Consider the following 13335-nt stretch of genomic DNA (forward strand, 5'->3'; position numbering starts at 1 on the left):
CCTTGTTGCATCTTTGGATTGGCGCAGGAAGCAGAGAATCTCCAGGCCTCAGTCGGTAGGCCATGGGTTCTGGGTTTCTTAAGACCTGGAGGGTCCTGTGCATGCTCCTGAAAAGGTCGCAGTACATGTGGTGACATAATACATTTCACCATGGGCCACAACCGTGGCACATGTCAAGAACAATGCCAGGCACAGCGAACCTGGAAGTCTTGGCCTAGCAATGGAGGCCCTGGGATTTCACCACTGCTGATGCCGATCAAATGATGCCATTAGGACTTGACCAATGGCATTGAGGAGCAAAGGGGCTGGATAAGTGGGTATACGTTTTTAGTTTTGTTTTGTTTCTCACTATGATTGCCTTTTAAGTTTCAGAAAATTATCAGCCAGTGGCCACCATTATGCTGAATCCACGCAGAGGCAAATGACAAAAAGTCCGCTTTTTGGAAAATATGGATATTTTAAAATTCAAATAGAATTCAATTCCACTCGAATTTACTCATGTAGAATTATATCTTAACTCATGTGGTTTTATTTCACAGTTGAACGATCGAGAGTAGGCCTTTCATCACTGGCTGGAGAAGGAACAGATTACATTAATGCTTCATATATTACAGTAAGTAGAATATTTCTTGTAGGGGTTTTACAATAGCTATAATGTCCTTTCTAAATATATATTACTAAAGGGGTGGTCTGAAGGCTTGAGAAGGTTTTAGAATACCAGTGCATGCTGGGATATTCAAACAATGCATAATCATAGCAGGGGCAGGGGGTGGAGGCTGTTGTCACTGTCATAGTTCTATCTCTTTCTTGAAACTAAGCATCAACAGTGATGCTTGTTTCAGGGGCTAGTCCCTGATGTCCCTGTTCTGTCCTTTAATGATGGCTGTGCACTGGGGAATATGCAAAGTGACAGCTTCCTCTCTGTTGTTGGCTCAGATCAATAGAGCAGATAACACAGAGCAATGCACACTGTCATTGCGCTCAGAGAACGTCACTTGTGACAGCAGCGCTGGTCTCTGAACGTCTCTGGGTATTCTGACGACTCTGCACACTGATAGTTCGCACTGCTCTGTGTTTCTGACGCTCCTGATCTGGGCTGGCAACATAGCAGATGCTGTGTAACAATGGTGGTTGTGGACCCACTGTGCCACAGGTCGGGCTTACCTTGGAGGGGCATAACTAGGTGACTACCTGGTTTTCACTACAGCCACTGATGGTGAAAATAGGCTGAGCAGCAGGTAGTTGCCAGGTACTACTCAGAGGGCAGTCTGCTGGACTGCAGCAGCTGAACAATGGATCAAGGCAGGTTTATGGGGTACAACGGACACAGGTAGAGACGTAGTCAGACAGTCCGAAGTTAGGGCAGGCAGCACAGGTACATATGCATAGTCAATGTCAGAAGCGGATAGATCAGATGGGAACGGCAAACAAGCCAGGTTAAACACAGGAGAATCAATACAAGTAAATGCGTGAACAGGACACTAACAGACAAACAACTAGGAATCAAAGTTTGGGTGAGAAATGGAAGTTGGAGACGCCTGATATACTGTATAGGCTGGGAAAGCAAATTTCTGCAGGACAGATGGATACAAATTCCTGCAGAGTTTGGCCACGCCCCCTATGACTCACAACCAACACAAGGAAACTCAAGGCAATGGGCAGGTACTGGGCAGAGCTGAGCAAAACACACAGTGAGTAAGGCGGCAATTAAAAGGCGTGCGAGTGGACAGCATAACACTGAGAGGGACATGTATTGTGGCACATACAGTTATTTTGCCCCTACTAAAGGTCCTTAGTATTCTCAGCCAATATGATACCCCTGTTATTTTGCCTTTTCTGAAGGTCCTTAGTATTCTCAGCCACTATGATACCTCTATTATAGCCAGTATAATGACCAAAGACAGTAGGATGTCTTCACAAACCCTATAAAAAATATGATGTCCCACAGTAACCACACAGTAAGATGGGTCCACATGCCTTCACAGCCCTCATACAATTTGATTGTCACCACAGCCCCCCACACAATATGATGGCCCTCATAAACTGCCACATAGTATGAATGCCTCCGCAGCTCCAATAGAGTGTTATGGTCACAACAGCCCTCACACAGTATGATGGTCACCGCATCTCTCCAAACAGTATGACATCCCCACAGACCGCTATATAGTATGAAGGCTGCACAAGTCCTTATGTACAATGTTTGGGGAGCAAACATTATAATGTCCCCCACAGCCCTCCATACAGTATAATGGCTGCACAGCTTCCTATGCACTGTATTGTCTTTCACAGGTCCCCAAACAGTATTATGTCCCCACCATTCACCTCTCAATATCAATAATATAATATTGAAAAAAACTTATACTCACCTAATGCAGGATCCCTGTCCAGAACATACAGCCTATAAAATGAAATATCCACATAGGCGGTATTAATAATAATAAATTCCTTAGAATATGTAATACTCATGAGTGTGAGTGTAGAGTGGACTCATTGGGCCACAGCACAAAGAGTACCTGAGGGGTATGACTGTGGCTCATACTAGATTTTCACTAGAACCTCTGATCATGAGGGAGGATTTGAGCTGCAAATAGAAACCAGGTGCATACATTGTAGCATAATAATATATAATAATAATTATTATAATGATTATTATAAATTCCTGGAATTTTGATCTTGGACCTAACTACGCCTTTGTCTTAACACCTTGTTTATGATGAGCCCTCTTGGTATCTAACTCTGGACCTTTTGACTACCCAGTGTCATGGCTGGCTCGTGACTAGTGACTAGCGTTACAGTTCCAATCAATGTATAGAATGAGAGTATCGATACAGAACAGGAAAAGTTGTTGGTAAAAACATGTTTTTATGTCTTCAGTTAAAATTCATGGTAACTAGTACACCACGAGACCTCGGATGGTTTAATAGATATGGACATACCGTTATTTAAATATCTTAAGTCGTCACATCCCTATATGATCTTCACTAATCAGCAATGGATTCTAATTATCATAATAAACTGACACCCTTGTATGTGTCATACAAGTGTAAAAAAAGAGAAAAAAGTATATAATCCAATAATGGCAAATGTTTAAATATTTCAATATTTTAGGAATATTCTAAGATCAGATCCTGTCAAAATCTCAGCTGTGTCCAAACATTTTGGAATTATCCATAATGGAGACATGACAGCCCTGAAGTTCATGGGTAAAGTGAGAAAGTGATGAAACCTGTTAAAGGTCCAAGAAATGCAAAAATTAAACAAGATATTGAAGAATAAAAAATATCTATGGCTAGTTATGTTGTCTCAGCAGATTTTAATAAATAGAAAATGACGCTAAATTTATAAAAAATGTAAGATAAAATTGCCAAAATAAGAAAAAAAATACAATTTTGAGAGCTACAAATCGGATAAGGTTTACATTTGGAAATTTTATTAACCGAAAACATCCATCTTGAAAAATAAAAAAACGCCATTACCAAGAACCCCAACATAATAGGTCAGCTTTTCAAATCCAAGGGGCTGCTGATAAGTCTTTGGCTTTGTGATCTTTTTTGTTTCTATGGTAACAAATGTTACATCACATGAAAGCCTTATGTGTCTAATATATGTTTTCAAAATTTTGTGTTAGTTGGTTATGATAACAGTGTTCTACGCACGTGGGAAAACAAAATGACGGAGTCTAATGCAATATTCAAAGCAACTGAGAGCAGAGAAGTGATGAAATTCTTGTTACTGCAAGGAAAGTCCACAAAGGATATTCATGGTGATATGTCGCAGACATTGGGGGATGAATGCTCTTCATATTCCATAGTTAAGAACTGGGTTGCCAAATTTAAAACAGGCCACTTCAGCACCAATGATGAGGAACATCCAGGACAACCGAGAGTGGTGGTTGTTCCGGAGATCGTCGATGCTGGGCACAACCTCATACTGGAGAATCGACGAATTTCAGATAAAGCAATAGCAGACATCATGGGGATCCATGAACGTGTTTGTGTCATTATCCATGAACATTTGGACAGGAGGAAGCTATCTGCAAAGTGGGTCCCCAAATGTTTGACAACAGATCAGAGAAGCATGCGAGTGAAAACTTCCTGGTCCATTTGTCAGCGTTTCCGGATTGATAAGAACTTCCTGGATCGACTGGTCACTATGAATGAGACCTGGATTTATTTGTATGACCCTGAAAACAAGGAGTAGTCAAAAGAGTGGAGGCACAGTGGTTCTCCTCGTCCAAAGAGGTTAAGGGTGCAAAATCAGTCACTAAGGTGATGGCGTCTGTGTTCTGAGATAAGGAAGGCATGCTGCTTGTGGACTACCTTCAAAAGGGTTCCACCATGAATACAAGGTAGTACATTGAACATTTGGACCAATTGAAGGCAGCTCTGAAGGCCAAAAGAGGTGGCAAGCTGTCCAAAGGAATCTTGTTCCTGCAAGACAACGCCTCTGCTCACACTGCACAAGCAACCATGGTAAATCTTGCAGAGCTGGGCTACCAGGTGGTTGACCACTCACCTTATTCACCAGATCTAGCTCCCTCCAATTATCATTTGTTTCCAAACCTGAATAAACACCTCAAGGGTACCAAATTTCACACCATTTCTGATGCCATGGCTGCTATAGATGCCTGATTGGAGGCACAACAGAAATCCTTTTTGCTAGGCTTACAGAACTTGGAAAACCAATGTATGGACATCAGTGGAGAGTATGTGGAATAAATGTAAAGTTTCATCATCCTATCTCGTTTCTTTCTGGGTAAAGACAAAGACTTATCAGCTACAAGATCATTGATTTCCAACACATCTGAGAATTTTTCTGAGCTTACCGAGGATACTATAGATCATTGCCAGAATTCCGGACCAAAGCATATGCAGACAAAAAACACCACAGACTGGTGGGGAGAAAACAAATATCCAAAAGTATCTACATCGCTTCAAGAGCATGCGTTCTCCTGTCCAGTTTAGAATCCCTCAAGTTATGTACTATTTTCAGCACAAATATCATTGTTGTCCATAGGCCTTTGATTTTTTTTCCCACAGATAAATTTAAAACTTTCTAAACATTATTAGATGTCAACAAGCTGGAAAGAAATTTTACAATAAAATGTAATTTTTCCAACATCCCTACTATCCAATGAATGTGAACAGGGTGCAATACAACAAAGGACATTCCAACAAGAAATATTTTTTTTTTTTTGAAGATTTAATAAATCTCTCTTCACTCACAAATTTGGAGTCGGACTCCAAATTGCCAGTGAAAATATTAATACTTTTTCTACACATAATCATCATAAGACATTGTGTTGACCTCCCCTTTATATTTCAGTGCCAGTCTCCAGACCCTACAAGTCAGCAATATCTATAGTACCATCACCAGTGATCCAAAGCCTATTTTTCAAAATTAACTCAATAAATTGCTAAAGGAAGGAGTTTATATGGGTGCCATAGATAGAATACTATCTGAATACATTTCTGTAGAGCACACTGTCGTACCTACTGTATATACTATGCCCTTTCCAAAATACATAAGAATATTTTTCCTCCACCGTTCAAACCTATAATTTCTGGCATTCAGGTCTCTCCAGCTGAGGGCCTGGATAGACCACTATCAACAATCATTGGTGTGTGATTTACTTGTGTATATAAGAAATACAAAAGGACTGATCACAACCCACCAGGACTTCCACTGGAATTGTCAATACAACTGGCTCACTTGTGACATAGTAAGTTTATATTGCTCTTTACCCCACAATATAGTGATCAACATTTTGACATATTTTCTAATAAAATACAGCTATAATTATTTTACTTTTATTTATATTTTTTTCCTGCGAAAACAGGGAGTAAGTATTGTGGGAAATTTTCACCCTATCTTGCTAATGTGATGGTTGCAGTGTGGTAAGAACAGTAAAAAATTAACAGCCATCAATATATCAGTTGTGTCCAACATTAACATTTTGCACATCTCCATAATGGAGACATGACAGCCCTGACGTTCATGGATATTGAGAAAGTGATGAAACCTGTTAGAGGGGGAGATCAGAGAAGGAAAACCCCCAACCCAGAATCCTTCTGGATTCTTATATTACATACAAGAATACCCGATGGCATGAACATCAGACAGGATCTGATCTTATAATATTCCTAAAATACTGACATATTTAAACATTTGCCATTATTGGATTATACTTTTTCTCTTGTTTTACTCTTGTATGGCACATTAGAATCCATTGCTGATTGGTGCAAGGTCATATATGGATGTGACATCTTAAGATATTTAAATAAATGTTTGTCCATATTTATTGAACCATGAATAAGGCCAAGTGCACAGTGCGTAGGCCCGGCCCAGGTCTTGTTGTTGTCTACCTGTTGCAATGTAATTTAATTGAAGAAATAAAAAGTTTTTTGCCTACATTTTTTCCTGTCTTGCTTTGCGGGAGACTTCTCTCTTCCTATACATTATATTCCAACCCACGCCAGGGCGGCTGCTGGCAGCGGCTGGGATCCTATTCAGGTATACAACTAATTGGGAGCTGACCTCTTTCCCTTTCTAGTTCCAATAAATGTGGCCCATAGCTGAAGCAGCCCATCTGGCATCTGCCATATTTGCTGGATGGCCAGTCTGGCCCTGTATGGGATAGTGTTCTTTGGATTAGCATGTCGCTACTATGTGTGAAAGGAGGTGGCTAACTAGCCAATTTCAGTTACAAAGCTGGCTCCCTTATTTGTCAATCCACTATCTGTGATGGAGAAGGCTGGCTTATTTATTTTAGTAGTTAAGCCAGCCTCCTTCTCCATTACAGTTGATGTATTGACATTGAACGGAACTGACTTCATAGTTGAAATGGGCCAGTTAGCCAGCCCCCTTCACACATAGCACCCAGGATGCGCCAGCACAGGAAATTATCTCCTCCTCTAGCTTTTCTCCCATGGCACAGTGGAGCTGCGGAGACCTGGGATTGGTGCCGACAGCTGAAAATTTATATATATATGTGTATATATATATATATATATATATATATATATATATATATATATATATATATAAGTTGCATAAAGTGTACTAACCCTTTTAACAATAACTACACGGACTAATGATATACTGTATGTATCATTCCTTGTTAAACCATTTGCATTCAGTAAAGTAATTGCTAACGGTTCGTTGATGCAAACGATTGCATTCACATCTGCTTCACTGTATTGTTTATTGAAGGTCAAGTGTGGGATTCCTAGCAACAAAGCAACATCACTATTATTTAGTTATGCTGAAATATCTGGCTAGTTGTGTTAATTATATCGCAGCCATATTGCTGAACCTGTGTGATCTTCAGCATGAAGCACATTGCACCTTTGGAGCCAGTAATAAATGAGACCTTCATTGTAACTGTCTTAACATTCTTTTCTAGATTTACCCATCATGACTAATTGTGACACTTACAGCATACCTTTTAGGATTTGGGAGTTGAGTGCAAGATCATTAAAAGGAGTGACTGTCAATAAAGGGGTATTTTCAGGATATTCCATTGCTCTAGTTAGAAAGCATGAAAATAAGCAAGTTTTCAATTGACTTGTTTTTTCCCATTTGTTTTCATCGCCTTGCAGTGGAGCTTTTGGTATAGTGCACAGTTTGTTTCAACAGAGCCCAGCCACTAGTGCCTGCCCAGACCTTGGCTACGAGTGCAGAGTAGTTAGAAGAAGAGAGATTTAGGGGTACTTTGCACGTTGTGACATCGCTAGCATCGGCTAGCGATGCCAAGCGCGATAGCACCCGCCCCCGTCGCACATGCGATATCTTGTGATAGCTGCTGTAGTGAACATTATCGCTACGGCAGCTTCACACGCACTTACCTGCCCTATGACGTCACTCTGGCTGGCGACCCGCCTCCTTCCTAAGGGGGCGGGCCGTGCGGCCTCACAGCGATGTCACATGGCAGGCGAACAATAGAAGCGGAGGGGCGGAGATGAGTGGGACGTAAACATCCCGCCCACCTCCTGCCTCCTACATAGCCAGTGGAGGCAGGTAAGGAGATGTTCCTCGCTCCTGCGACTTCACACATAGCGATGTGTGCTGCCGCAGGAATGAGGAACAACATTGTATCTCCTATTGGTGCGACATTCTGAAAATGACCGACGCTACACAGATCACCGATTTTTAACGCTTTTGCGATCGTTTATCTGCGCATCTAGGCTTTACACGTTGCAACGTCGTTACCGGCGCAGGATGTGCGTCACTTCCGATTTGACCCCGACGATATCGCAGTAGCGATGTCGCAGCATGCAAAGTACCCCTAACTCCTAACATACCATACACCTCCCTCCAACCCAAACCATTTGAAAATGGGCTCTATAAGAGAATATAACTTTGCAGAAATTACAGGAATTAAATTGTATAGGACTGAGGTAGGCCCTGTGCGCACTTACCGGATTTTGCCGCGGATTTTCTGCGGATTTGCTGCATGTTTCGCTGCAGAAAATGTTCAGAACATCTCTGCAGTGAATCACCAGCAAAACCTATGGGAAAAAAAAATCCTGTGCGCACTGGGCGGAATTTGACACCTGCATGTTTTGCTGTGGGATTCCCGCAGCAAAAACAATTGCATGTCAATTCTTTTCTGCACGTCGCTGCGGGATTTCACTCCATTGACTGCAATGTAATCGTGAAATCCCGCAGGGAATAACGCAGGCAGCAAATTCTGTGCAGTTCACTGCGTTTTCCTGCGTTATTCCCTGCGGTATTTCGCAGTTTACCTCCGGTAATGTACATCGCTTGCCTGCGGTTTTGCAGGGAAGTGATGTCATTACAGGAAGAGGAAGCAAAGCAGAGAGTAAACAAACACAGATCACAGACACACACAGACATAGAACACAGACACAGACATATAGAACACACATAGAAAGCAAACGGAAATATAGAAAACAAAGCACGTGGGGTCCGCTGTATATTTACCGTCCAGCCGAGGTAAGCACACAGCGGCGGCCCAGTATTCTCAGGCTGGGGAGGAAGAGGGGCAGGGTTAATGTCCCCCGCCTCCCTCCCGCAGCCGAGAATATCAGCCGCAGCTGCCCCCGGACTGTCGCATGCATTATGCGGCAGTACCGGAGTGTCCCCGGCTCTTCCTGCTGCCGTGTAGCAGTGGCAGTCAGGGTCATACAAGGAGTTAATGGTGGCGGATCACCGCCATTAACTCCAGGCTTGATCATGGCAGCGTCTATGAGACAGCTGACATGATCAACCCGTAAGTAAAGTGAAAAAACACACACCGAAAAATCCTTTATTTTAAATAAAACACAAACAAGCCTCGTTCATCCTTTTATTAACCCTTCCCGAAACAAAGCTCTGACGTAATCCACAGGTCCTGCGCTGCTTACACCCAGTCGCGACTGACACACAGCGCTGAATGAATGCAGCCTCGCAGCGAGACAGCAGAGGTAATTACCGGTCATTTCCCACGGCCGGTAATGTGAACTCACTGCCGACCGTGGGAAATGCAGCGATCTGTCCTCTATCTATCTATCTATCTGTCTATCTATTCTTCTATCTGTCTCTTTATCTATCTATCTACTATCTAAGAAGGAAATGATTTTTTTTTTTTTTCAATGTGCTTTATTGCATTGAATGCAATAAAGCACATGTACCAACCCGCACACGGCAAAACCGCGGCAATACCGCGAACAATATCGCTGTAAACCCGCAGCAAACCGCGGAAAACCGCATGCGGTTTTTGGGTGCGGTTTGGCGCGGTTTTTTACCGCGGGTGCAGTAATCTTTCAGTGCCTGCGGAATTTTCTTGAGAAAATTCCATTTTCCAGTGCGCACAGGGCCATAAAGTTATTTTCTCTGATAGAGTCCCCTACAGACTATTTGGTATATCTAGAAGAATGTGTGTAGCAGAAACATTGAACACTTTTAGGAGTCCTGTGTCATGCCAATAGTAAAGTATCTTGGGACCATTAATTTGTGGGGTTGCTTTTTATCTAAGTAAGTGGACTAACAATTTTGCTTAAAAAAATGCCATTAGCAAAGAATGAGATCTAAACATTCTCCAAGAGCAACTTCTCCAAATTATTCAGGAGCAATTTTGCGATGAACAATGCTTTTGCTATTACAATAGAACACCATATAACAAGGCAAAAGTGATAACTACGTGGCTCAGTGAACAAAACATTGCCATTTTAGTCGGTGGCCATGAAACTCCAAAGATCTTAATCCCATTGAGAACCTGTGGTCAATTCTCAGAACGCTGGTGCACAAATAAAAACATAGAAATTGTGATAAATTCCAAGCACTAATTAGCTGAAAATAGGTTGTCATCAGTCAGGATTTGGCCCAGAAGCTAAAATCCATCATGTCAAGGTGAATTGCAGAAGTGTTGAAACATAAAAGTCAACACTGTAAATATAAAAAGTATAAAATCTTATGAATTGCTTAGACATGTACATCACTAAACATGTGCAGCTAACAGGCACGGGTAAAGATCCATCCACGCCTGTTAACTAGTTAAATTCCTGACAGTTGGATTTAATGTGTACCGGGGGGAGTACGCCATTCTCCACCCCATCAGCGGAACCATGACGTGATCACGGGTTGCTGATGGGCTGATGACCTCTGTCACTGTTATGACGTAGTTACTGATCCATACAGCAGAAGTGATCGGTGATCAGCTTAACGTTCCCTATTGGAACTAGTAAAACAATAAAAAGTGTAAAAAAAAAAGTTTAAAAATATTAAAAAAAAAAAAAAAACAAAAACACAAAAGTTCAAATCACCCCCCTTTTGCCCCATTGAAAAAACAACAACAATAATAATAATAATAATAATAATAATAATAATTAAAAATAAAATACACATATTTTGCATCACCGCTTTCAGAATTGACCAAGCTATCAAAATATAAACTAAATTAATCTGATCGGTAAATGGTGTAACGAGAATAAAAATCAAAATTTTTTGAGTCACCGCAATATTACAATAAAATACTATAAGAGGTGATCAAAACATCGCATCTACCCAAAAGTGGTATAATTAAAAATATCAGCCCAAGACACAAAAAAAATAATCCATCACACAGAGCCAGATCCCGAAAAAATGAGTACGCAATTCTTTTTTTTTTTTTTTCACGGTTCTCAATTTTTTTTCATCACTTAAATAAAAAAAATATATATGTTTGGTATCTATGAACTCATAACGACCATACAGTGAACATGGTAAATAAATTTTAAAAAAAAAAACAATTGCGAATTTGAATTTTCTTTGTAATTTCACTCCACTCCAATTTTTTCCCATTTTCCAGTACAATATGTGGCAAAATGAATGGTGGCATGCAAAAGTAGAACTTGTCCCACAAAAATAAATTTCTCAAATAGCTATATTTACTGACAAATATAAAGGTTATGGCTCTTGGAAGAAATGGAGGAAAAAACGAAAACAAAAAGCAGAAAATCGCCAGGTGGTGAAGGGGTTAAGTTACAACTGATGGATTAAGTCCCAGTTGTGTGGATTTTCCAATATCGTTGTCTACTTCAGATCACTACTTCTCAATTCTCCTATTGGTTCAATTGTTGTGCTGATGGTGTGTCTCTAGTGCACAGAACAGCTTGCACATTTGATAACACCTAACAATCTGATGTTTCACCACTAAACTGGCTTCCTCTGAGGTACAGTAGTTTAGGACGGGAGAACACTAATTGAGCTTTTTATCATCTAATAAGGCTTTACTTACCTGTTTGGTCATTAGGCTAAAAGCTGTTTTTAATGGTAAATCATCTCCGGTATCTGTCCCTTGCACAAGGGGTGCATATTGCAGACAAACTATCAACATAATTAATTCATCAATAAGAGACCTGAGACATAGCGCTCTCAATCTAACAGCAATAAGGCCGCTTTACACGCTGCAACATCGCTAGCAATGTCGCTAGTGATCGCAACGCCCCCGTCGTGCATGCGTCATGGGCAAATCGCTGCCCGTGGCGAACAATATCGCTAGTACGCGTTACACGCACATACCTTCCTAACGACGCCGCTGTAGCCAGCGAACAAACTCTTTTTTAAGGGGGCGGTTCGTGCGGCGTCACAGCGACGTTACACAGCGGGCCACCAATAGAAGCGGAGGGGCGGAGAGCATCCGCATGAAGGTCACTCCCACCTCATTGCCGGAGGATGCAGGAACGCTGTTGTTCGTCGTTCCCGGGGTGTCACACGTAGCGATGTATGCTGCCTCAGGAACAACGAACAACCTGCGTCCAAAATGAGCAACGATATTTGGGAAAGGAACGACGTTTCAACAATCAACGATTTGTGCCGCTTTTTGGATCGTTAGCGGTCGCTCGTAGGTGTCACACGCAACAATGTCGCTAACGACGCCGAATGTGCGGCACGAATTCCGTGACCCCAGCGATATCTCGTTAGCGATGTTGTTGCGTGTAACAGGACCTATACTGCAAAACTCCCCACACTAAAGACAATCCACTAGTAGAATCTTAAGAATTTAGTTTAATGTGAGGTCGATCACATCATTTATCTTAAATATTAACTAACATAAATGAAGTTTTAATAATTTTAGTGAATATGGACAATTATATATGCAATAATGAGATGATAGCTCTTAAAGGGACTAATCTGCACAGGCGCTCTAACTGATTCTCCTGGAGAAATATCCTAAAGTGTCATAGAGACACGGCCGCATATACATTTTGTGGAACTTAAGGCCTCTGTCACACGTCCATGAAAAACGTTTGTGTTTTGCACAACTGTGTTGAAGGTGCTTATGGCCATCAATGTGCCGTGATTTTGGCACACTAGTGTTCACCATGTGCTATCTGTGATAACACATGGAGAGCAGGAACTTTTTACTGACCTGTTCCCGGCCGCTGCTGTCCCCAATGCTGATGTCTCCGACACTGCTGCTTCCAGGTCCGTGGAGCAGTGAATATGCATAAGCATAATGAGTGGGCTTGGAAGGAAGAGACAGCAGCGTCAAAGACGGCAGGGCTGGAGACTGGTGAGTATAGAAAATCATTTTATTTCAAAGACACGTGTTTTTTCTGGTGCATGTTACACAGATCACATCAGTGTGTCATCTGTGCTGCTGGAGGAAAAACAGACTTGAGTCCGTGCGGAATACATGGACATGCATGTGCTCCATACGGACACACGATCCTTGTGAAAACACTGATATGTGCGCAGACTCATTGATTTGAAAGAGTCTACGTATGTCCGTGTCTCCGGTACGTATGAAAATGGACATCATATGTACCGGAATCACAGATGTGTGAAGAAGCCCTAAGATAGGAGTTTTTATAGCACAACTACCTACAAGTATGTTTTTTTTCTTTTTAC

At 41.5% G+C, this 13335-nt stretch overlaps 1 protein-coding gene across 7 annotated transcripts in view; it reads left to right on the forward strand.

Annotated features, from left to right (window-relative positions):
- The window catches only part of PTPRZ1 (protein tyrosine phosphatase receptor type Z1), a 387789-nt gene that overhangs the window by 363964 nt on the left and 10490 nt on the right, over positions 1-13335 (forward strand). For all 7 annotated transcript variants that reach the window (XM_075345050.1, XM_075345051.1, XM_075345052.1 and 4 more), the window contains one exon: positions 540-613. In XM_075345050.1, coding sequence (XP_075201165.1) covers positions 540-613 — 74 coding nt within the window. The remainder of the gene's footprint in view (positions 1-539; positions 614-13335) is intronic.

This window comes from Anomaloglossus baeobatrachus, chromosome 4, assembly GCF_048569485.1.
Source record: "Anomaloglossus baeobatrachus isolate aAnoBae1 chromosome 4, aAnoBae1.hap1, whole genome shotgun sequence".
Lineage (NCBI taxonomy): Eukaryota > Metazoa > Chordata > Amphibia > Anura > Aromobatidae > Anomaloglossus > Anomaloglossus baeobatrachus.